Raw genomic sequence first — 26,318 nt, 5'->3', positions numbered from 1 at the left:
AAGTCCATATTATGGCAAGAACAGCTCAAATAAGCAAAGAGAAACAACAGTCTATCATTACTTTAAGACATGAAGGTCAGTCATTGCGAAAAATTTCAAGAGCTTTGAATGTTTCTTCAAGTGCAGTCGCAAAAACCATCAAGCGCTATGATGAAACTGGCTCTCATGAGGACCGCCACAGGAAAGGAATGCCCAGAGTTACCTCTGCTGCAGAGGATAAGTTCATTAGAGTTACCAAATTGCAGCCAAAATAAATTCTTCACAGAGTTCAATTAACAGGCTGTATCACACCCGGCCGTGATTGGGAGTCCCATAGGGCGGCGCACAATTGGCCCAGTGTCGTCCGGGTTTGGCCGGGGTAGGCTGTCATTGTAAATAAGAATTTGTTCTTAACTGACTTGCCTAGTTAAATAAAGGTAACCCCCCAAAAAAAAAAAAACATCTCAACATCAACTGTTCAGAGGAGACTGCGTGAATCAGGCCTTACACCAGGAATGCACAATCCCTCCATCGGTGCTCAGACTGTCCGCAATAGGCTGAGAGAGGCTGGATTGAGGGCTTGTAGGCCTGTTGTAAGGCAGGTCCTCGCCAGACATCAACGGCAACAACATTGCTTATGGGCACAAACCCACCGTCGCTGGACCAGACAGGACTGGCAAAAAGTGCTCTTCACTGACGAGTCAAAGTTTTGTCTCACCAGGGGTGATGGTCGGATTCGCGTTTATCGTCAAAGGAATGAGCGTTACACCGAGGCCTGTACTCTGGAGTGGGATCGATTTGGAGGTGGAGGGTCTGTCATGGTCTGGGGCGGTGTGTCACAGCATGATGGGACTGAGCTTGTTGTTATTGCAGGCAGTCTCAACGCTGTTCTTTACAGGGAAGACATCCTCCTCCCTCATGTGGTACCCTTCCTGCAGGCTCATCCTGACATGACCCTCCAGCATGACAATGCCACCAGCCATACTGTTCGCTCTGTGCGTGATTTCCAGCAAGACAGGAATGTCAGTGTTCTGTCATGGCCAGCAAAGAGCCCGGATCTCAATCCCATTGAGCATGTCTGTGACCTGTTGGATCGGAGGGTGAGGGCTAGGGCCATTCTCCCCAGAAATGTCCGGGAACTTGCAGGTGCCTTGGTGGAAGAGTGGGGTAACATCTATCAGCAAGAACTGGCAAATCTGGTGCAGTCCATGAGGAGAAGATGCACTGCAGTACTTAATGCAGCTGGTGGCCACACCAGATACTGACAGTTACTTTTGATTTTGACCCCGCATTATTACATTTGTTAGTCACATGTCTGTGGAACTTGTTCAGTTTATGTCTCAGTTGTTGAATCTTGTTATGTTCATACAAATATGGACACATGTTAAGTTTGCTGAAAATAAACGCAGTTGATAGTGAGAGGACGTTTCTTTTTTTGCTGAGTTTATAAATATATGGACGAGCAATGTTGGAGCGGCATAGACTAAGGTACAGTAAAATGGTATAGAATACAGTATATACATATGAGGTAATAATGGATGATAGTGGGGTGAACATCTATTTGGCCTTCCTGTGACATCGGGTGCTGTAAGTGTCCTGGAGAGCAGATAGTTTGCCCCCGGTGATGCGTTGTGCAGACTGCACCACCCTCTGGTGAGCCCTGCGGTTGTGGGCGGTGCAGTTGCCGTACCATTTGCCGTACCAGGCTGTTTGTGTGGGTTTTAGGTGACAAGCCAAATTTCTTCAGCCTCCATTTCAGTTTGTCAGTGATGTGTACTCCTAGGAACTTAAAACTTTCCACCTTCTCCACCGCTGTCCCGTCGATGTGGATAGGGGATGCTCCCTCTGCTGAAGTCCACGATAATCTCCTTTGTTTTGTTGACGTTGAGTGTGAGGTTATTTTCCTGGGACCACACTCCCAGAGCTCTCACCTCCTCCCTGTAGGCCGTCTCATCGCTGTTGGTAATCAAGCCTACTACTGTGTCGTCTGCAAAGGGTGGCTACTTTGAAGAATCTAAATCTAAATGAATGTAAATGTGTTCATTTGTTTAACACTTTTTGGTTATTACATGATTCCATAAGTGTTATTTCATAGCTTCACTGTTCAAACTTTTGACTGGTACTGTACATACAACTGAACAGTGATTTTTCCGACAGTTTGACCTCCCGATCCGTTCTGAGACAATGAACCCTGACCCTGATATGACTCCAACTGACAGGAATACCCCTTATCACCATGACTGCAGTCTATCAGACTAGCTTAGACTAGCTACAACACAGAAGAGTTAACACACACACACACACACACACACACACACACACACACACACACACACACACACACACACACACACACATACAGAGAGAGAATAGCTTATCCACTATCCTGCCCAGTAGATATGATGTGAAAAAATGCTGTTGGGAAGAAGATTATCCCCTAGTGATGAAGTCAATGTTTACCATTTCATCAATACTGTCAAAAGGGTCCATAAGGTTCAGGTTTATTCCATGACACATGTTATTCAATGGTAATGGTGTCAATAGAAGACGCCAAGGGTAGTGGGTTTTGAATCCTGCTGGGGCTACCCATACGTACAAAAATATGTGTAAGTCTCTTTGGATAAAAGTGTCTGCTAAATATTATTATTAAAGGATTAAACCTGAGGGATTTCCATAACATGAGAGGGAGAAGGAGTCTGTTGAGACAGTACCCAGTGATCCAGCCTCCACCCACTGTTCTAAAAATGCCCCAGGGCCAGGCGAAGATGTGATTGGTCAGTAATGTGACAGCAGCACAGTCCTTTAGACAGAGGACAACCGTTGACTGTTATTTTTTAAACATAAACATTGCCACTCCCCTTCTGTGAGTGCCTAGTCATATATGGATGTCTGTGTGTGCTAGATTGAGATACTGTAAAGAAGGATTGGATGGTGAGGGAATATTCTAGAACACGGCAATTTTTAACAGTACATGTGACCCAGCTGTGACAATCGTTTCATTCAGTTCCATTTAGAAGAAAGCTCCATTTGGCTCCCATTGTGGAAATGCTGTACTTCCTGAAGAATCTGGTAGACTGATGACATCACTGTCCAATCCTTCTTCAGCTCGTTCTAGTCTGCGTGGGCTCTCCCCATCATGACATCACCATCTCTGTTATTCTGTGTACTCTCCCCTGCCTTCCAACCTTGCCTCCTCAGACCATTATTCTGGCTAAACACTACAAATAATACTAAGTATTTTATAAAAGGAACATTTATAATAAAATAACAATCATAAAAATAAATAAAAAGTCTGACCAGTGCACTTTTGCATAAAAAACAGAAAAGCCATTGATGCACAGCTGAAGCTTTTCAAATCCATGCGAATCCAACCCTTGAAGATAGAAACACTAACCCCGCCCCTATGCTCTCTCCTCTCCCCGCCCCTCCAGATATCTGTCTGAAGGAGACCATGTCGCTGGCTGACAGTCTGTACAACCTGCAGTTGGTGCAGGAGTTCGGTAGGGACAACCTCAACCACTGCTGCCACTTCTCCCTGGAGGACATGCTCTATGCCCACTCTTCCATCAAGGTAGGACCATGGGGAACAGAGGGGGGACTGGGGGGGACAGGGTAGGGGGGTGGGGGAATAGGAAGGGAGGGAGGCTGTGGGCGACGAGGGAAGGTCTGGGAGGACATGGAGGCTGTGTGGGACAGCGGTCTGGGGGACAGGAGGGGAGGCTGGGGTGACATGGGGACGGGCCAAGACTTGGTTAGTTGGGTAGGGAGGGAAATAGGGTGTTGACTATGGAGGTAGAATATACATTTGAAGTCGGAAGTTTACATACACTTAAGTTGGAGTCATTAAAACTCATTTTTCAACCACTCCATAAATGTCTTGTAAACAAACTATAGTTTTGGCAGTTAGGACATCTACTTTGTGCATGAGATACGTCATTTTTCCAACAATTGTTGACAGACAAATTATTACACTTATAATTCACTGTATCACAATTCCAGTGGGTCAGACGTTTACATACACTAAGTTGACTGTGCCTTTAAACAGCTTGGAAAATTCCAGAAAATGATGTCTTGGCTTTAGAATTTTCAGATAGAATAATTGGCATCATTTGAGTCGATTGGAGGTGTACCTGTGGATGTATTTCAAGGCTTACCTTCAAGCTCAGTGCCTCTTTTCTTGACATCATGGGAAAATCAAAAGAAATCAGCCAAGACCTCAGAAAAAAAATTGTAGACCACAAGTCTGGTTCATCCTTGGGAGCAATGTCCAAACTGAAAAACAATAGTACGCACGTATAAACACCATGGGACCACGCAGCCATCATACCGCTTAGGAAGGAGACTCGTTCTGTCTCCTAGAGATGAACGTACTTTGGTGCGAAAAGTGCAAATCAATCCCAGAACAACAGCAACGGACCTTGTGAAGATGCTGGAGGAAACAGGTACAAAAGTATCTATATCCACAGTAAAACGAGTCCTATATCGACAACCTGAAAGGTAGCACAGCAAGGAAGAAGCCACTGCTCCAAAACCGCCATAAAAAGCCAGACTACGGTTTGCAACTGCACATGGGGACAAAGATTGTACTTTCTGGAGAAATGTCCTCCAGTCTGATGAAACAAAAATAGAACTGCTTGGCCATAATGACCATCGTTATGTTTGGAGGAAAAAGGGGGAGGCTTACAACCCGAAGAACACCATCCCAACCGTGAAGCACGGGGGTGGCAGCATCATTATATGGGGGTGCTTTGCTGCAGGAGGGACTGGTGCACTTCACAAAATAGATGGCATCATGAGAGCGGAAAATTATGTGGATATATTGAAGCAACATCTCAAGACATCAGTCAGGAAGTTAAAGCTTGGTCGCAAATGGGTCTTCCAAATGGACAATGACCCCAAGCATACTTCCAAAGTTGTGGCAAAATGGCTTAAGGACAACAAAGTCAAGGTATTGGAGTGGCCATCACAAAGCCCTGACCTCAATCCTATAGAACATTTGTGGGCAGAACTGAAAAAGCATGTGTGAGCAAGGAGGCCTACAAAAATGACTCAGTTACACCAGCTCTGTCAGGAGGAATGGGACAAAATTCACCCAACTTATTGTGGGAAGCTTGTGGAAGGCTACCCGAAACGTTTGACCCAAGTTAAACAATTTAAATGCAATGCTACCAAATATGAATTGAGTGTATAAAAAATTCTGAACCACTGGGAATGTGATGAAAGAAATACAATCTGAAATAAATCATTCTCTCTACTATTATTCTGACATTTCACATTCCTAAAAAAAGTGATGATCTTAACTGACAGGGAATTTTTGCTAGGATTAAATGTTGACTCCAATGCTTCCCACAGTTGTATCAAGTTGACGAGCTGTCGTTTGGTTGGTGGACTATTCTTGATACACACAGGAAACTGTTGAGTGTCAAAAACCCAGCAGCGTTACAGCTTTTGACACAAACCGGTGCGCCTGGCACCTACTACCATACCCCGTTCAAAGGCACTTAAATATTTTGTCTTGCCTATTCACACTCTGAATGACACACATACAAAATCCATGTCTCAATTGTCTCAAGGCTTAAAAATCCTTCTTTAACCTGTCTCCTCCCCTTCATCTACACTGATTGAAGTTGATTTAACACGTGGCATCAATAAGGGATCATATCTTATTTCCAAATGGGGTAATGATGCATAGTGGGGCATAAGAGGACAGGGAGGGTAGATGTTTTAAATTACTTTTTGGAAAGAATGACTCATGAAGAATATATTAGTCATTGGTGTTCAACCGGTGTGCCTTGAGGAACTCTCAGGTGTGTGAAAATCATTAGCAAAGGAAAGTCTGATTAGGATTTATTTATAAATATATGGCTCTGGGCTTAGCTATACCACAGCCTCTGGTACTGTATGGTTCTGGGCGTAACTATACCACAGCCTCTGGTACTGTATGGCTCTGGTCTTAGCTATACCACAGCCTCTGGTACTGTATGGCTCTGGGGTTAACTATACCACAGCCTCTGGTACTGTATGGCTCTGGGCTTAGCTATACCACAGCCTCTGGTACTGTATGGTTCTGGGCGTAACTATACCACAGCCTCTGGTACTGTATGGCTCTGGGCTTAGCTATACCACAGCCTCTGGTACTGTATGGTTCTGGGCGTAACTATACCACAGCCTCTGGTACTGTATGGCTCTGGTCTTAGCTATACCACAGCCTCTGGTACTGTATGGCTCTGGGGTTAACTATACCACAGCCTCTGGTACTGTATGGCTCTGGGCTTAGCTATACCACAGCCTCTGGTACTGTATGGTTCTGGGCGTAACTATACCACAGCCTCTGGTACTGTATGGCTCTGGGCTTAGCTATACCACAGCCTCTGGTACTGTATGGCTCTGGGCTTAGCTATACCACAGCCTCTGGTACTGTATGGCTCTGGGCTTAGCTATACCACAGCCTCTGGTACTGTATGGCTCTGGGCTTAGCTATACCACAGCCTCTGGTACTGTATGGCTCTGGGCTTAGCTATACCACAGCCTCTGGTACTGTATGGCTCTGGTCTTAGCTGAACCACAGCCCCTGGTACTGTATGGCTCTGGGCTTAGCTATACCACAGCCTCTGGTACTGTATGGCTCTCGTCTTAGCTGAACCACAGTCTCTGGTACTGTATGGCTCTGGGCTTAGCTATACCACAGCCTCTGGTACTGTATGGCTCTGGGCTTAGCTATACCACAGCCTCTGGTACTGTATGGCTCTGGGCTTAGCTATACCACAGCCTCTGGTACTGTATGGCTCTGGGCTTAGCTATACCACAGCCTCTGGTACTGTATGGCTCTGGTCTTAGCTATACCACAGCCTCTGGTACTGTATGGCTCTGGGCTTAGCTATACCACAGCCTCTGGTACTGTATGGCTCTGGGCTTAGCTATACCACAGCCTCTGGTACTGTATGGTTCTGGGCTTAGCTATACCACAGCCTCTGGTACTGTATGGCTCTGGGCTTAGCTATACCACAGCCTCTGGTACTGTATGGCTCTGGTCTTAGCTATACCACAGCCTCTGGTACTGTATGGCTCTGGGCTTAGCTATACCACAGCCTCTGGTACTGTATGGCTCTGGGCTTAGCTATACCACAGCCTCTGGTACTGTATGGCTCTGGGCTTAGCTATACCACAGCCTCTGGTACTGTATGGCTCTGGGCTTAGCTATACCACAGCCTCTGGTACTGTATGGTTCTGGGCTTAGCTATACCACAGCCTCTGGTACTGTATGGCTCTGGGCTTAGCTATACCACAGCCTCTGGTACTGTATGGCTCTGGTCTTAGCTATACCACAGCCTCTGGTACTGTATGGCTCTGGGCTTAGCTGTACCACAGCCTCTGGTACTGTATGGCTCTGGGCTTAGCTATACCACAGCCTCTGGTACTGTATGGCTCTGGGCTTAGCTATACCACAGCCTCTGGTACTGTATGGCTCTGGGCTTAGCTATACCACAGCCTCTGGTACTGTATAGCTCTGGTCTTAGCTATACCACAGCCTCTGGTACTGTATGGCTCTGGGCTTAGCTGTACCACAGCCTCTGCCATAGAAACAAACGGAGCATGGCTTTGTGTCCGTGGTTGCACCTTTACAAGGCAGAAAACCTTGTCTGTAGCCCAAAGCGTTTTTTACCGGAGATACATTTTCTTCTTTCTGGTGCAGATTTGCGGGACGCTTTTAAAGGGGTACACACAAATTAGTAAAACTGAAAATATTTCAAATGATCCTGTCACGTTCTGACCATCGTTCGTGTGTATTTTCTTTGTTTTAGTGTTGGTCAGGACGTGAGCTGGCTGGGCATTCTATTTTGTGTATCTGGTTTGTCTATTTCTATGTTTGGCCTGATATGGTTCTCAATCAGAGGCAGGTGTTAGTCATTATCTCTGATTGGGAACCATATTTAGGTAGCCTGTTTTGTGTTGGGTTTTGTGGGTGATTGTTCCTGTCTCTGTTGCACCAGATAGGGCTTGGGTTTTTTCATCACATTTCTTGTTTTGTAGATTGTTCATCTTTATTAAAGATGTTTACAAGTAACCACGCTATGTTTTGGTACGCCTCTCTTTCCCCAGAAGAAAATCGTTACAGAACCCTATTTAATCTAATAGAAAATAGATGGTTTTCGGTATGGATCAGATGAGATGGCGGCCATTGCCACTAAATAAATGAATAGGGAAATTGTCGATGAGCTTCATGTTATATCCCCTCAAGGTGTGCCGCGGTTCAAAAAAGGTTGTGAACCACTGTATTAGTGTACTGTACTCTGTGGGTAGAGGAGATTTGGGTGTGCGTGTTTGTGTAGGAGAGGTCAATTTTGTCACACTGACTGTTCTGCCAAGTCAAATGAGAGTATGAGTCAGTGTGTGTGTGTGTGTGTGCGCGTGCTTGTATTGGGTTATTCCAGAACAGAAGGGCCAAAGTGGGCCAAAGTCTCCCCCTCAGACAAACAGAGGCTGCTTAGAGAGAAGTGTCATGCTACTTTCTCTGTGCCTGCCTCTCCCTGCCTCTCTTGTTCTGTTGTTTTTACATTTTCTATCAAAGGAAGACAGAACTGTCAGTAAAGAACTGTTGATTCTTTATGTGCTACAAAGAATATTGAATGGGGTTCTGATTTACTAATCATACACAGAATTGATCACTTAACTGAGATGTTTTCAATGTGAGGCAGGACAAAACAGATAGAAAACCATGTGATCTGGCTATAGACTCCCAGAATGCATAGCATGCAGTATAGGACAGTGGAGGTTGCTGAGGGGAGGACAGCTCATAATAATGGCTGGAATGGTATCAAACGTGTGGTTTCCATGTGGTTGATAACCATTATTAAGTTCCTATACCAGCAGCCTCCACTGGTATAGGAACATTAGTCAGAACCAATTAGGATTCTGGTCCTCCCCCTGACCGTTGGCACACTGTGTCTTTTCCATAGACTGCTTGTTGCTTGTGTGAAGCAGTGCTACAAGTGAGTGCCTCGGGCAGGGACAGAGAGTGAGAGAACGGCTCCTGAAGAGCAGCCAAAAGCTTGGCATAGAGCCAACTCCCAACTGGCCAAACCTCCAGAACCCCTAACCAACCAGCCACAGTGTGTGTGTGTGTGGGCGTGTGTGAAAAGGGACACTGTTCACACCCGTTATTTGTGGAGGAGTTTGTTCTAGACTCAAAACTCGACTTGATGTCCAAGAACTATAACAATACAAAGAGAATATCCAAGCAACCATGTTGGGAATCTAATGTCCAGTCTTAGTTTTGTGGTCAATGGAGAGGCTCTTTTCCGTAGAGAGAGAGAAGCCCGGTCAAAATGTGGTTTAAAAGGCTCTCAACAAATGAATGGCTCTTCTATAGAGGTCTCCAGAGTCTGTTTTTACCATTAAATCATAAAAAGCATAACATCTTATTTGGGTTACACTCTATGGGGTGTGTATTGCATACTAAACTATACCAGATGGTATTTAGTCAGTTCTTCCACTACACACTAGAAGTTGAGGTAACATAGCTATATGAGGCTGCCAATAATGCGAGTATACACACACACACACACACACACACACACACACACAATCAGTTACCTAGCAACAAAGGCAGCTCAGAGGCAGCTTGACCTGCTATCCCTGGCCTCAGTCACAGTGTCTTCAGTAGGTACTCATACCCCTTGACTTATTTCACATTTTGTTGTGTTACAGCCTGCATTCAAAATGGATTAAATCAACAACAAAAAGGCTCTCACCCATCTACACACAGTACCCCATAATGACAAAGTGAAAACATGTTTTTAGAAATTTTAGCAAATGTATTGAAAATGAAATACAGAAATATCTAATTTACATAAGTATTCACACCCCTGAGTCAATAGATGTTAGAATCACCTTTGGAATCACCTTTTTTACATTCCTCAAGCTTTGTCAAGCTGGTTGTTAATCTTTGCTAGACAGCCATTTTGAAGACTTGCCATAGATTTTCAAGACGATTTAAGTCAAAACTGTGACTAGACCACTCAGGGACATTCAATGTTATCTTGGTCAGCAACTCCAGTGTATATTTGGCCATGTGTTTTTGGTTATTGTCCTGCTGAAAGGTGAATTTGTCTCCCAGTCTGGTGGAAAGCAGACCGAACAAGGTTTTCCTCGAAGATTTTGTCTGTGCTTTGCCCCCTTCCGTTTCATTTTTATCCTGATAAATATGAAGAGTGGTACTCAGTAATGTGTTGTATTGGATTTGCCCAAAAAATGTGGAAAAACAATTAACTTTTTGTCCTGAATACATAGTGTTATACTTTGTATTCAGGACAAAAAGTTAATTGTTTTTCCACATTTTTTTGCAGTATTACTTTAGTGCCTTGTTGCAAACAGGATGCATGTTTTGGAATGATTTAGTCTGTTCAGGCTTCCTTCTTTTCACTCTGTCAAATAGATTGGTATTGTGGAGCAACTACAATGTTGTTGATCCAGTCTCAGTTTTCTCCTATCGTAGCCATTCAACTCTATAACTAAACGCTGTAACTATTTTATAATCACCATTGGCCTCATAATGAAATCACTGAGCAGTTTCCGTCCTCTGAGTTAGGAAGGATGCCTGTAAGAACTTGTTCTTAACTGCTGTATCTTTGTAGTGACTGGGTGTATTGACACATCATTCAAAGTGTAGTTAATAACTTCACCATGCTCAAAGGAATAGTCTATGTTTTTTTATCTACCAATAGGTGCCCTTCTTTGCGAGGAATTGGAAAACCTCACTGGTCTTTGTGGTTGAATCTATGTTTGAAATTCACTGCCCGACTGAGATAATATGTATGTGTGGGGTACAGAGATGAGGTAGTCATTCAAAAATCAAGTTAAACACTATTATTGCACTACAGAGTGAGTCCATGCAACTGTTTATATGACTTGTTAAGCAAATCTGTACTCATTAAATTATATAGGCCCATCATAACAAAGGGGTTGAATACTTATTGACTCAAGACATTTCCGATTTTCATTTCCTATTAATTTGCAAGCATTTCCGATAATCATAATTCCACTTTGACGTGATGGGCTATTGTGTGTAGGCCAGTGACACATCGACATTTAAACCATTTCAAATTCAGGCTGTAGTACAGCAACGTGTGGAAAAAGTCCAGGGGTATGAACACTTTATGTATTTTGCCTCCTATGTGTCTTAACAGAGGCACCTTGTGGACACATGTTTGGTATTTGGTTGTAATTACATCTTCTTTGCCCTTCTCTAACTCGTGTGTGTTTTGCCCTGTTGCAGAATAACTACCTGGTGTTCATGGCAGAGCTGTTCTGGTGGTTTGAAGTGGTCAAGCCTTCGTTTGTACAGCCCAGAGTCTTTGACCCACAAGGTAAGCCAAAAAGGGTGACTCTGAAGATGATGATGGGGATAATGAAGATAATCAACTGCATTGACATAGTATATTTCAGTTTTCACCAGAATTCAGACCACGTCAACTACCTTTATTGACTTGTTTATCCTGACTGATTGGTGTTTGTTTGTCAGCCTGGGATCGAGCCCCGTCAGCAAGGGCTATGGCTCCTATCTGTAGTCCAGCCAAACAGGACTTTGGGGACAACCCAGAACACAAAAGGTATGATTTAATATTGACTGGACAAATTTACTAACCTGGAGTTATTTAATGTTCCCTTATTGAGCAAGCTTGGGAAAGGTCGAGGGTAGTTCAACTTGGCAGTTACAGGAGGTGTGATTTTGAGCTTTATTGTAATTCTCTCTCTGTCTCAGGCTTCAACCAGATTCTGCTTCAGGTAAGAACACAGGAACTACCCTTTCCTCAGAATCACAAACACATATCTGTCAGAAGACTCTGAACTACTATTGGTTCCCTTTGATTTAGTCTCTGTGCGTGTGGAACTAACCTTTTTTCTCCCCTGTTTCGGGCAGGTGTGATAAAGAGGACCATGTCCTATGTAGACGGCTGTGTGGGGACGTGGCCTAAGGAAAGACGGTCTAGGGGCATCTCCTTTGAGATTCCTTTGGACGGGGATCCTAACGTCCCTCCCTGTTGGGGTCCCTCACTCCGGGGCATGACCCGCTCTGCCAGCACCGAGGGCCTGGGGGTGTTCAAAGTTCACCACGCACCCCAGGGGGACATGAGGCGCCACCTCTCCTTTCAGCCGGTCAGCGTCAACGGTCCTAGCAGCACCGCAGGGCACATAACTGAGGAGGACTACAACACGGACTCACCAAACCCCCACAAAGCACTGGGGCGCGGGCAGTCTCAGCCACACAAGAACCGGAACAGGTACTTATGATGGCTCTGACGGTAGGACACCCGAGTTGTGTGTACAAGGGATACATATGCTGAATATAAATATGTTACTAACTGTTTGTTTCTTTTGATATAAGTGTTTAATAAATGTCTGTCAATCTAGATATTCCAATGGTGTTCTCAAAGAGAACGGCAATGACGGCCGCGGCCCCGTCAGCCCATCGAGCCCCCCTAGCATCGAGGAGGCTCTGAAGATTATCCACCACACAGAGAGGCCCCACGGCAGTCTGGGGCCCGGGGCCAACGGCTTCTTCCTCCACGATGGAGCTGAACCATCAGACCCAGGGGACGACCCTGATGACTACCCAGGATCGGTTAAGGCCCGGGCAGACGAGGCCGACCCCTACTCAGCCTCTACGGAGGAAGTGGACACAGGGATCCACGTGAGGTCGGAGGACATCCAGGAGAGTTTGGACGAGGACAATTCTTCCCTCAGGGACTACTCTGATATGGACCCTGACTATGAGGCTATGACCCGATCCTGTCCCTTACCAGAGGGGGATGGAGAGAGGGGGGTGAGGAGCAGCCCATACCCCAGCTCGGTGTCCCCAGCCCCTATGTCTCATGCTCCCAGTCCTGCCTCGTCCTCGGGTGGTTCTGGCGGCGGACTGGTTCGCATGACCAGCTTCGCCGAGCAGAAGTTCCGTAAGCTGGAGGGGCGGAGCAGTGGAGGGACCACCCCCGAGAGCACTGAACTCTACGTTCCCAACACGCCCCCCACACGAACTGCCACGCTCGAGGTCAGTAGAGAAACTCTCTCTCTCTCCATGTTAATGTCTCTTGGACTCTCGCTCTTTCTCTCCTCTCTCTCCATTGATCTTTCAACACTTTTTGGTCCTACTCCGCATTTCTCTTTTGCTTTTTCTCTTACCCCTCTCGCCCTCTTCTTCCCACCCTCTCTCTCCCTCTCTCCTTCTCAGATCTCCAGCCCCACCCACCCAGCCCAGCCCCCGGCCACGCCCTCTCCCAGAGACCACACCCACCTGCTGCCGTCAGATATGGTGCACCTGAAGATGAAGCTGGAGGAGAAACGCAGAGCCATCGAGGCCCAGAAGAAGAAGGTATAGGCTTAATAACGCTTCAGAGAGCTTCGTCTTTGGCAGCGTCTCAAACGGCATCCTATTCCCTATTTCCATAGGGCTCTAGTCAGAAGTAGTGCACTATGTAGGGAATTGGGTGCCATATCAATGTACAATCCAAAACGAAAGAAAAATAACAAAACTCTGGTCTTCAAGCACTACTGCAGGTTTTCTAAAAGAGCCGTCCAGTCAAATTATGCCAGTTAGTAATCAAACCTAATCAAACATAAATCATTTGCACCATCATCTTGTTGGATAATTTGGTATGTTCATTGGTTCCCCCCCAAAAATTGCTGAAATAATAAGAGATTTTTCCTCTGTTTCAGGTTGAGGCAGCGTTCACTCGGCATCGTCAGAAGATGGGCCGGACAGCCTTCCTCAACGTGGTGCGAAGGAAAGGGGTGACCCCCTCCCCCACCAGCCCCGTCCCTGGGGGCCACGACCTGGACAAGCCCTCCCCAGATCGCTTCTTCACTCCTTCGGAAAGCCTGGGCCAGGCGGAGAGGTGCAAGCCCGACGGAGCAGCACCCAAGTCCCCCTGCGAGGAGGGTGCAGGTAGTCACCACTGTAGCTTCTGATGAAACCAACCTTTGTTTTCTACTTTTGCTTCCCTACATTTTGGAGCAAATAGCCTGGTCCCAGCTCTGTTTGTGCTGCGTTGCCAACGTTGGCTTGACAATTACCAATTGGCAAGACAGCACAAAATGATAGAGGGCCAGGCTAGGGGGCACGTGTACTGTTTTATGTGTAGTGCTTTCTGCATGTGTAATAGCCACCTTATGGACGAGATGTGTCTGCTGTGTTACGCTCCAGGTGTCGGGGTTGGAGAGGTGGACCTGGGCGAGTACACTCGCTCCATCGAGAGGCTGAACACGTCCCTGGGGTTCCTGCAGACGGAGATGCAGCGGCTGGCCCAGCAGCAGGACAGGATCATGGCCATGAGGGAACAGCAACAGTCCTGGGTCATACCTCCTCCAGCGCCCTCACCACACAGGTATGGTCATCAATATCACATAAATGTTACCCAAGACTGGCATGATAATTGATAATGCAGACTAAAAATAGGTGCGTATAATATCGGATGAAGTTCATATATTTCACCTAAAACCATTTATCACCGTACTATTATCCCTAATTTATTGTGAGAAAAGCAGTTGTCACAACACTATTATTGCTTAGTTAGTTATCATTGTACATTTAAACTCTCTCGACAGGCAGCTCCGGGAGCTCCGCAGCAACAGTGTAACCGGCCGGGGGTCCGTGGGGTCCTTGTCCCCAATCTTGTCCTCTGCGGGTGGTTCCCCCCGCGCCGCCCACCGTTCCCCAGGCGGCCTCAAGCGCCGCCCGGCCTCCTTCCATGCCAGCACCCCTCACACCCCACGCACCCCACGCCCCACCGAGCTCAAGGTAACCCCCTTTAGACGGATGCTCAACACCCCCACGTCCGTGGACAGTCTGCCCAGGCTGAGACGCTTCTCACCCAGCCAGACCCAGGTCACCTCCTTTGCCTACCTGGGACACGATGAAGGACCTGGGGCCACGGAGGGCAAAGAGAGAGGGGCCCCAGGGGGAACAGAGGAGCCTCAAAACCAAACCAAACCACCTGAGACAGAGGTGGCGGGGATAAGGAGTGCCGGCGCTCGTCCCTCCTCGCCCACTACAGAGCCAGCCAAAGAGAGACAGATGGAGAGGAGAGATGAAGGGAAACCGGAGAAGTTGGCAGAGGTGCTGTCTCAGCCAGTCAGAGACCTGATGGAGGTGCCTCTGTCGTTGCTGAAGCCTTTGGATGGACAGGGTCTAGAGACAAGTGGAGAGGGGGAGAAAAGAGGAGAGCTGTACGGAGAGGACCAGAAAATGTGCTGTGGGTTCTTCTTCAAGGTAACAATGGGCTACACTGTACATTTCAGAATTGTGAGAGGACGGTACAAGTACTGTATGTAGCATGTCACGAGAATGGTTCATTGATCCATAGGTACTGTAAGAGCAACACGTGAACTATGCGAAGACTCATAAACTATGACTTCAAATGTGTCTGGGACAGTAATTGTGTGTACAGTATCTAGGATAAAGGGTGAAACAGCTCACATACTAATGCTAGAACAGTAGACTAACGAGCCATGATAGGAGAATGGAGCCAACAGAGCTACTGTATGCCACTATACTGGAACATACTATCAGCGTCAACAGACACACATGTTATTATCCCAGTCCAAAAATATATCTGGACATGAAGCCAACACTGTACAACATTCAAATGGGTCATATACACTGAGTATACCTAACATTAGGAACACCTTCCTAATATTGTGTTGCACGAGGTGTCGGAAGCGTCCCACGGGGATGCTGGCCCATGTTGACTCCAATGCACAGTGGTGTCAAGTTGGCTGGATGTCCTTTGGGAGGTGGACCATTCTTCATACACATGGGAAACTGTTGAGCGTGTAAAACCCAGCAGCGTAGAAGTTCTTAACACGAACTGGTGCACCTGACACCTACTACCACACCCAGTTCAAAGGCACTTCAATCTTTTGTCCTGCCTATTCACCCTCTGAATGACACACATGCCCATTCCATGCCTCAATTGTCTCAAGGGTTAAAAATCCTTCTTTAACCTGTCTCCTCCCCTTCATCTACGCTGATTGAAGTGGATTTAACACGTGACATCAATAAGGGATCATATCTTTCACCTCGATTCACCTGGTCAGTGTAGGTCATGGAAAGAGCAGATGTTCTTAATGTTTGGTATACTCATCCACCATGAATTCCCTCTGACATAAATTTGACCAATCAGAGCTGAGGATGAGTGTTGATCTTTGAAGTGAGAGGATGTGACAGGGCTGTCTGATGTCATTTTGTCCCGCAAACTAGCCTTCATGTTGGCACCAAACGTTCCATGACAACAAGATTACAATTTCCAATCTAACGTGGCAGCCATTCAAATTCTAAACGTCAAAAACACAGTCTGCCAACCTATTTATATATATCTGACTCCGTCTCCACCCCACACACCTCCAGGACGATGGGAAGGGAGAGGAGGACATGGCGGTGAAGAGGGCTGCTCTGCTGGAGAAGAGGGTGAGGAGAGAGAAGGAGACGCAGGAGAAGAAACAGCAGCAGGAGCTGGAGCAGGAGCAGAGGAAGGAGGAAGCACGGTCAGTCTGGACCTCAAGGGACCTGTACCTTTTCCACTGTTATGCTTGGTCTAAACACTACCGGCAGGGGCGAATCCTTACTCCCACTTCAAATTTAGTCATGCATTATTGTCAATGGGTGACTAAGTGAAAATGTGCCTCTTACTAACTTCTCTTTGATTGGGTAATAAGTATTGAAGCTTCTCGTCTCTTCTGTCCCTCTTCCCTAGGCTGAAAGCGGAGGAGGAGCAGCAGAAGCGAGAGGACGACAAGCAGAGGAAAGATTACATAAAGAACGAGTACATGAGGAGGAAGCATTTGAAGCAGGTGGAGGATATGGATGTCAGGCCCCGCCATGGAAGTCTCAAAAAGAAGCCCCGGCCCAAATCCATGCACAGGGACGTCATGGAGTCACCCAAGCCACCCGCCAGAGCCACGGGTAACACACACACTCTTAGACACACACACATACACTACACATGCTCATGTTACACATATATCAGTGGAGGCAGCTGTGGGGAGGACGGCTCATAATAATGGTCGGAACGGAGCGAGTGGAACGGCATCAAACACCTGGAAACCATGGAAACCATGAGTCTATTCCGCTCCAGACATTATCACGAGCCCGTCCTCCCCAATTAAGGTGCCACAAAACTCCTGTGACAAACATCCTCTCACTGTCTTCTGCATTTATTCTCTGAAAACTTAACATGTGTAAATATTTGTATGAACATAACAACATAACATTCAACAACTGAGACATAAACTGAACAAGTTCCACAGACATGTGACTAACAGAAATATAATAGTGTGTCCCTGAACAAAGGGGGGGTCAAAATCAAAAGTAGCAGTCAGTATCTGGTGTGGCCACCAGCTGCATTAAGTACTGCAGTACATCTCCTCCTCATGGACTGCGCCAGATTTGCCCGTTCTTGCTGTGAGATGTTACCCCACTCTTCCACCAAGGCACCTGCAAGTTCCCGGACATTTCTGGGAGGAATGGCCCTAGCCTTCACCCTCCGATCCAACAGGTCCCAGACGTGGTCAATGGGATTGAGATCCGGGCTCTTCGCTGGCCATGGCAGAACACTGACATTCCTGCTTTGCAGGAAATCATGCACAGAACGAGCAGTATGGCTGGTGGCATTGTCATGCTGGAGGGTCATGTCAAGATGAGCCTGCAGGAAGGGTACCACATGAGGGAGGAGGTCTTCCCTGTAAACGCACAGCATTGAGATTGCCTGCAATGACATCATCAGTCCGATGATGCTGTGACACACCGCCCCAGACCATGACGGACACTCCACCTCCAAATCGATCCCGCTCCAGAGTACAGGCCTCGGTGAAACACTCATTCCTTCGACGATAAACGCAAATCTACACGACCTTCACCCCTGGTGAGACAAAACCGTGACTCGTCAGTGAAGAGCACTTTTTGCCAGTCCTGTCTGGTCCAGCAAAGGTGGGTTTGTGCCCAAAGACAACGTTGTTGCCGGTGATGTCTGGTGAGGACCTTCCTTAGAACAGGTCTACAAGCCCTCAATTCAGCCTCTCTCAGCTTATTACGGACAGTCTGAGCACTGATAGAGGGATTGTGCATTCCTGGTGTAACTTGGGCAGTTGTTGCCTTCCTGTACCTGTCCCGCAAGTGTGATGTTCGGATGTACCGATACTGTGCAAGTGTCGTTTACACATGGTCTGCCACTGCAAGGACGATCAGCTGTCCGTCCTGTCTCCCTGTAGTGCTGTCTTAGGTGTCTCACATTACGGACATTGCAATTTATTGCCCTGTTCACATTTGCAGTCCTCATGCCTCCTTGCAGCATGCCTAATGCACGTTCACGTAGATGAGCAGGGACCCTAGGCATCTTTCTTTTGGTGTTTTTCCAGAGTCAGTAGAAAGGCCTCTTTAGTGTCCTAAGTTTTCATAACTGTGACCTTAATTGCCTACCGTCTGTAAGCTGTTAGTGTCGTAACGGTCGTTTCACAGGTGCATGTTCATTAATTATTTATGATTCATTGAACCAAGCATGGGAAACAGTGTTTAAACCCTTTACAATGAAGATCTGTGAAGTTTTGGGGATTTTTTGAACGACAGGGTCCTGAAAAAGGGACATTTTTTTGCTGAGTTTAGGCTGTTTATGTGTATTTAGTACACACATATATTCACACACTCAATCATGTCTTCTGTATTTACCCCCAGGTACTCGACCGCGTGGGTTCTCAGTCTCCAGCATGTCCCTGGCCTCTCTCAACCTTGACAACGACAGCAACGCCGGAGATAAGAGGATCCGCAGGTGAGGCCAGAAATTGCCTGATTACAAATTTTCTCAATCGTGTACAAGCAATTTTTGGATCTGTGTTGAAACGTATCTATCGCAGAACAGCAATGATCAAATGCTTAAATACATTTAAAGAACTTCTGATACAAAATGTGCCTTTGTACCTGACTTGCATATCTTAGACCGTTCACAGAACATTAACATGTTTAACATTTCAAATTACCCCATCAGTGTCATACATGTAAATGTTTCGGACATGAAGTGAATGAAGTTTGGTTACACCTAAGTCAACATCTCCAACATTGTGACCTTCATATAAGAGCTTTGCTTTGGTGTGGATGGAGGCATACATTGCATTCAGAAAGAATTCAGACCCTTGACTCTTTCCACATTTTGTTATGTTACAGCCTGTATGACACAACAAGCTTGGCACACCTGTATTTGGGGAGTTTCTCTCATTCTTCTCTGCAGATCCTCTCAAGCTCTGTCAGGTTGGATGGGGAGCGTCGCTGAACAGCTATTTTCAGGTCTCTCCAGAGATGTTCGATTGGGTTTAAGTCCGGGCTCTGGCTGGGCCACTCAAGGACATTCAGAGACTTGTCCCGAAGCCACTCCTGCATTGTCTTGGCTGTGGAGGCCACTGTGTTCTTGGGGACCTTCAATGCTGCAGAGATTTTTTGGTACCCTTCCCCAGATCTGTGCCTCGACACAATCCTGTCTCTGAGCTCTACGGGACAATCCCTTCGACCTCATGGCTTGGTTTTTGCTCTAACATGCACTGTCAACTGTGGGACCTTTTATTTAGACAGGTGTGTGCCTTTCCAAAACGTGTCCAATCAATTGAATTTACCGCAGGTGGACTCCAATCAACACAGAACTAGTGTTGTTACCCTAGAGCTACAAGCACCCTGCTCTACCAACTGAGTCACCCAGGACCAGTGTTGTTAGACTAGAGCTACATGCACCCTGCTCTACCAACTGAGTCACCCAGGACCAGTGTTGTTAGCCTAGCGCTACAAGCACCCTGCTCTACCAACTGAGCCACACAGAACTAGTGTTGTTACCCTAGAGCTACAAGCACCCTGCTCTACCAACTGAGTCACCCAGGACCAGTGTTGTTAGCCTAGAGCTACAAGCACCCTGCTCTACCAACTGAGTCACCCAGGACCAGTGTTGTTAGCCTAGCGCTACAAGCACCCTGCTCTACCAACTGAGCCACACAGAACTAGTGTTGTTACCCTAGAGCTACAAGCACCCTGCTCTACCAACTGAGTCACCCAGGACCAGTGTTGTTAGCCTAGTGCTTGTTAGCCTAGCGCTACAAGCACCCTGCTCTACCAACTGAGTCACCCAGGACCAGTGTTGTTAGCCTAGTGCTTGTTAGCCTAGCGCTACAAGCACCCTGCTCTACCAACTGAGTCACCCAGGACCAGTGTTGTTCTTCCATTGTATTCACCTTCACTTATTTCTGTTGTGGATTGTGTTTGTGCGCCACGGAAAGTCTATAAAACTATGAGCGAACCAGCCTATGTATTAAATACATGGATTTGGATTGGGATGATACTGATAAATGAATCCTTCACACTTATTTTTGGGGCTTTTTTGATATACATTTTTTTTTAAATTAGGAATCGTATTTAATTTGATATGTATGAAATTGTTTTGTGAAATATGAATAAAAGGACAGTAATTGCCCATAATTCTGCAACTTTGGATAGTTGTACTTCCAATTTTGATCATCATTATATAGTGACTGCAAAGAAAGTCCCACTGGGCAAAGATGTCAATTCAACATCTAGTTTGGATTTACATGTGGTTGAGTTGTCAACTAACGTGAATTCAACAACAAATGTCACCATGTCATTGGACTTAGGTTGGGTGAATAACAATTCCCTTAGGTTGATTACTTTTTGCAAATCCAATCAATTTTCCACGTTGAGTCAACATCATCACATTGAATTTTTTTGTTGAAATGACGTGGAACCCATGTTGATTCAGACAGTTTTTGCCCAGTGGTGTATAATTGATCTACTTGGACTGTTTTTTTCTGCTTGGACTCGAGAGATAAGTATGGTAGTGTTCATCTGTTTGCAGGCAGTCGTGTTCTATTGTATGTATTTGCAATTGATACGGTATAATATAGTTTTGATTCATGTATTTATGTTTCGAGCAGGTAATTATGTTTTGAAAACACATTTACTGTTTTTCAAAAGGCCACAGAGTTCTGTGTCTTGTTTTGAACTCGACATTATTGTTTAAAAAAAATACTTGTACGCGATTGAGAAAATCTGTAAAAAAGGACAAACAGTTTAGCCAACTCCTTTAGCATGACCACGTCAAAATAGTTGACTAAAGCACAAACAGGCTGGCTACGATACAAAAAAAGGCTTTACAGAGCATCAAAAGCACAAATACTTCTTCAAGAGGACATTCATGTGTCTTGTGACTTGTCTAGGTATTGCAACCAAAACGGTTTTCGCTCTCTTGATCTTCTCTCCCTCCTCGCTCTCTGTTTTTCCCCTCTGTTTTGCACGGACCTCCCGGAAGCAGTAAACTAGGCACTGTGAAAGGCCATATCTCTTTCTTTTTAAGCTCTCCCAAAGACAGAAAGGGAAGGTTAGTAACTCCCCTCCCTAGACCAGCCGAGGGCCAAGCCTTTCATCTAGACTTTCATCTCAGTGCATCACAGTCCAGATTGATCAATCAATCTGCTTTTACTTGAGGTAATATCTTTGAGAACAATTCCCTGTAGCCATACCTAACAGAATCTATCTAAATATCCCATGTGCAGACATATATTTATGAATCATGTTTGAGCAAGCCACATACAGTACACCAACATTCATTCCGAGTATGACCTGAGACATAGAGGACACATCCATATGTTTTTAATAGATGTGTTATTTCACGGTCATGCTGTAGTGTTGGCCAATTACCTCCTTTAAAACAGACAGAGAAAATTCCACTCAGTACCACAGCTGCTTCTGCCTCATTTCATACATGCCCAGCCTCCTGCCTCCACTCCTGCCTCACCGACTCTGCCCTTTCTCTGCTCCGAGGCTGTTCCATGCTATCTGCTCCATGCTAGCTGCTCTACGTTAAGCTGCTGTCTGTGGTGGTTACCTATAGATTAGACCTGGCGTCAGAGCCATCCAAGCTGCAGCAGACGGGCGCTCTCCCGTCCCAGGCACGGTAACTTCCACAGCCACGCTGGCTCACATGGAGCCACAGGCCCTTTGTTTTGTATGTAGAGACTTCAACCTAGGGTACACACTAACCCTAACCCCAATTAGGACATGAATGAGCCTGGGCCTGGGACATGAGTGTGGCTGCTGCAGTTGTATGCTTTCTTGTCACTGTACAGTTGCCTAAAGCTGCTGTTGCATACTGCAGTGTTTCTTCTCCATATCCTAGCAGCCATAATGATTGGACTGTACAATAGCTTTGCTCTACTGCACATGCCTCTGATCTGATCCAGGGACACAGAGATCACTGGGGATGATGTAATATGAGGGAACAGGGAAGGCTGCCTGGGAGAACTGTGTCTATCTCTGACCCTGTTTCTCTGAATGTCTCTGTGTCTGTGTATACGTGGTGTATATGTCTATGTCTGTTTTTTGTGTGAATGTGTATCTGTTATTGTGTGTGTGTCCATGCATGTGTCACTCGTACTGTATATATATGTGTGTGTGTGTACATCCCTAGGCCAGACTCTGCTAGGCCAGACTCTGCTAGGCCAGACTCTGCTAGGCCAGACTCTGCGGAGGGCAATCTGTCGTCCTGCCCGTCTCATAACGGAGAGAAGGACTGGGAGAACGAGTCCACAACCTCCTCCACTCCCTCCAACCAAGAGTACACAGGTACGGACCGCTCCACTGCAATCACGGTATTCTGCTTTCAAAAGGAGACCAAACTCTTGCAGTATACCAGAGCTATGTAGCCCATGTGTAGAACAGGCTGTGTTGTGAGTGTCTGTTTGTTTGTTACTGCATTCCTTATGCTGGTATTCGCTTCTTCCCTCAGGGCCAAAGCTCTACAAGGAGCCCAGTGCTAAGTCCAACAAGCATATCATCCAGAACGCCCTGGCCCACTGCTGCCTGGCGGGCAAGGTCAACGAAGGACAGAAGAATAAGATAATAGATGTAGGTCCTTTGCTGTACACAATATGTTTCTTTCTCTCTAATTTTACTTCACTCTTTTACCTCACATTTGTTCCATTCTTTTCCTCCACTATCTCTTTCAGGAAATGGAGAGGTCGGGGGCCAACAACTTCCTGGTTTTGTTCCGAGACACGGGTTGCCAGTTCCGCTCGGTGTACACCTACTGCCCTGAGACGGAGGAAATCACCAAGCTGGCGGGCATCGGACCCAAGAGCATCACAGCCAAGATGATCGAGGGCCTGTATAAATATAACTCAGATAGGAAGCAGTTCAGCCACATCCCTGCCAAGACAATGTCAGCTAGTGTAGACGCCATCACCATCGCCGCTCACCTGTGGCAGACCAAGAAACAGGGCACGCCCAAGAAACTGGGTAGTCTCAAGTAGTCACAGCAACAACACCTTTCATACCAAACCCAGGATATTGTTGCTAGGTGTCCTGAGTTATAGTTGAGGACTGAGGGGAGGCTTTGCGGGTGTTGTGACCTGGGATATTACAGGGTCTGGTTTGGTGTGACAGTGCTAAAGCGTACATCTTCCTAATCTTCTTTCCCATTCAGATATTTAATGAACACTTACACTTGGCATTCATCTGGCTCTGATATCTGATGTACAGTTTCATTTGATGAATATGTGGTAGGGGATTTTCTTCTAAACAGGACACTATTGACTTTATGCACAACTGGAATGTAGGGGAAAAACATCAACACAAGCCTCAAGGGACATTGTTGTTGTTATGCAAGACTGTGTGCTTGTGTGTGTGCGTGGGACCCAGAGTCATTCTAATGGTGCACATGTGTGTGTGTTCGTCAGCATGCGTGGGTGCCCATGTTCTCGTGTGCCAAAAAAAGGGGCTGATGAAAGCCTTACTGAATCGGACCACTGAAGCACTGAATGTCATTCCTTTTGAAATAGATCGAGTGTGAGTTCCCTATGTTCATCATGTGTGGCCTTATGCTTGTTTTGTGAAAGCGCAGTGATTAGGTCATATTTAAGCGCCAAATGTGATGTTTTGGTGAGTACAAGATGATACGTATATGAGAGCTTGTTGAGAGTGGCTGTGTGTGAGGCTTGCTTTTCTCTGTGGCTGAAAGATGAGACTGAGGAGGTGGGTTTACATAATGTGTCAATAGTTAAGTAGGTTGTCATAACTTCCGATAAGAACTAGATTGTAAAGTCATTGATTAAGTATAATCTAGTTCACAGGAATGTCAGCAACTGACTCTTAATTTATTGAATGTTTTTGATAAGGCTTTGGAAGTTTTTTAAAGGTCCAATGCAGATGTTTTTATCTCAATATCAAAGAATTTCTGGGTAACAATTAAGTACCATATTGTGATTGTTTTAAATGGTCAAAAGGAAACAAAAATAGCTTTTTAGCAAAGAGCAATTTCTCAAGCAATAATTTTGCTAGGACAGTCTGGGAGTGAGCTGTTATTGACAGAGAGGTTTGGAACTCTTTCTTATTGGTCTAATAACTAATTTACTGCATGGTGATGTCACTATAGAAGGCCAAAACCCCTCCCACCAAAACAGGCTGAAATTTCAGGATGGTCTTTTCAAACAGCTCTTACACTGGAAGGCCATTACCATCATTTTCACTATTTCCCAGTATTAATTCCAACATCATAGTGTGGAAATATATATCAAACACAGGACAATTATGCTTTTAACTGCACTGGGACTTTAAAGGCTTTTAAAGTTTCATCAACAGAGGTGTGTACCATACTTTAAGACAATATATACTGTATAAGTTAATTTCGTTTGTATATAATGGTTATTCCGTTCAAAATGAATGAGTGAAACTAGCATTTATCATTTAATATGAACGTATATAAACGTACTATACTGTATATGGGGCCTTCTATTGTTTAAAAAAGATGCAAGTGTGTGATCCCTTTTCAATGTCACTGGCAGGACAATTTCAAGCTTTAGAATAGAAGCAAGTTCCACAAATTGTGTCATGAGCCTGTGCAATTCCGAGAAAATATCTTATAAAAATCCTTGTTGGCATACAATACCAGTCAAAAGTTTGGACACACCTACTCTTTCCCACCGTGAAGCATGGAGGAGGAGGTGTGGTGGTACTTTGCTGATGACACTATCAGTGTCCAGCATGGCTACCACAGCATTTTGCAGCGATACGCCATCCCATTTGGTTTGCTCTTAGTGGGACTATCATTTCTTTTTCAAGAGGACAATAACCCAACACCCCTCCAGGCTGTGTAAGGGAAATTTGACCAAGGAGAGTGATGGAGTACTGCATTAGATGACCTGGCCTCCACAATCACCCGACCTCAACTCAATTGAGATGTTTTGGGATGAGTTGGACCGCAGAGTGAAGGAAAAGCATCCAACACGTGCTCAGTATATGTGGGAACTCCTTCAAGACTGTTGGAAAAGCATTCCTCATGAACCTGGTTGAGTGAATGCCAAGATTATGCAAAGCTGTCATCGAGGCTAAGAGTGGCTACTTTGAAGAATCTTTGTTTAACAATTTTTTGATTACTACATGATTCAATATATGGTATTTCATAGTTTCGATGTCTTCACTATTATTCTACTGTAATGTAGAAAATAGTCCAAATGAAGAAAAACCCTTGAATGAGCTGTGTCCAAACTTTTGACTGGTACTGTATATGTTTGGACCTCACAGATATTCAAACGCATTTGACTTTATTGTGGATAGTAATCTTTACTGTTGAATTCCTATTACACTTAAAGTAGTCCACAATACGTATGTGTACATATTCAATAGAGAGTAAGGAATAGAATTTCATGACTCTGTCCCACTGTAGATTGCAGTATTTGTAGTTGATTTAACTGCGTACTTACATAAATGAAGTAAAATACAGATCACAAAAAACATAAAACATAGTTCTTCAGGATTTTCAAAACATCTGTTACATTATGCTTCAACATGTTACATTGTTCTAACCTATGAAAGGAAACTGACATTTATGTTGACTTTATTTTGGAGCAAAGCAGTGTTTACGCTGTACATATATTTTGTCGTATAAAGTATTTTTTGTAAACCATTTACCATTTTGAGGTTTCATATGAGCAGCATATCTGTTGTCAAAGGAAATGTAAAACCATGAGAGGGTACAATATGTCTTGTATGAGTGACGGGCAGGAAACGGAGAGAGAAGTGATTGCAATCTGTTTCCACTGCATACTCTATTGTAGTAGATAATCAGATATGTGTGAGATACCATTCTGTGTTTTCCCCCCCATCTACATCTGTTTTATTTGAACCTTGTCAATATGTTCATGTATTTGTTATTTTTTATAAATTCCTTTGAACCATATTAAAATGCAGATGTTCGTCAACACCTGTGACTGGTGTTTTTGAAGCCTGGTTATCCACTTAAATCTAA

At 45.4% G+C, this 26,318-nt stretch overlaps 1 protein-coding gene across 5 annotated transcripts in view; it reads left to right on the top strand.

Annotated features, from left to right (window-relative positions):
• Positions 1-26,271, top strand: part of camsap2b (calmodulin regulated spectrin-associated protein family, member 2b) — a 67,243-nt gene extending 40,972 nt beyond the window's left edge. Inside the window, exons 6-22 of one of the 5 annotated variants that reach the window (XM_052464001.1) lie at positions 3,411-3,550; positions 11,255-11,345; positions 11,501-11,588; positions 11,741-11,763; positions 11,900-12,260; positions 12,391-13,027; positions 13,208-13,348; positions 13,693-13,921; positions 14,180-14,360; positions 14,581-15,244; positions 16,382-16,518; positions 16,728-16,936; positions 18,701-18,794; positions 21,330-21,395; positions 22,485-22,639; positions 22,803-22,921; positions 23,023-26,271. In XM_052464001.1, coding sequence (XP_052319961.1) covers positions 3,411-3,550; positions 11,255-11,345; positions 11,501-11,588; positions 11,741-11,763; positions 11,900-12,260; positions 12,391-13,027; positions 13,208-13,348; positions 13,693-13,921; positions 14,180-14,360; positions 14,581-15,244; positions 16,382-16,518; positions 16,728-16,936; positions 18,701-18,794; positions 21,330-21,395; positions 22,485-22,639; positions 22,803-22,921; positions 23,023-23,325 — 3,638 coding nt within the window. In that variant the 3' untranslated portion in view covers positions 23,326-26,271. The remainder of the gene's footprint in view (positions 1-3,410; positions 3,551-11,254; positions 11,346-11,500; positions 11,589-11,740; positions 11,764-11,899; positions 12,261-12,390; positions 13,028-13,207; positions 13,349-13,692; positions 13,922-14,179; positions 14,361-14,580; positions 15,245-16,381; positions 16,519-16,727; positions 16,937-18,700; positions 18,795-21,329; positions 21,396-22,484; positions 22,640-22,802; positions 22,922-23,022) is intronic. The other 4 variants (XM_052464002.1, XM_052464005.1, XM_052464004.1 and 1 more) reach the window with 4 other exon arrangements.
• The last annotated feature ends 47 nt before the right edge of the window (positions 26,272-26,318 follow it).

This window comes from Oncorhynchus keta, chromosome 15, assembly GCF_023373465.1.
Source record: "Oncorhynchus keta strain PuntledgeMale-10-30-2019 chromosome 15, Oket_V2, whole genome shotgun sequence".
NCBI classification, from domain to species: domain Eukaryota; kingdom Metazoa; phylum Chordata; class Actinopteri; order Salmoniformes; family Salmonidae; genus Oncorhynchus; species Oncorhynchus keta.
The sequence above is the reverse complement of the archived record's forward strand: the minus strand, read 5'-3'. Positions and strand labels throughout refer to the sequence as shown.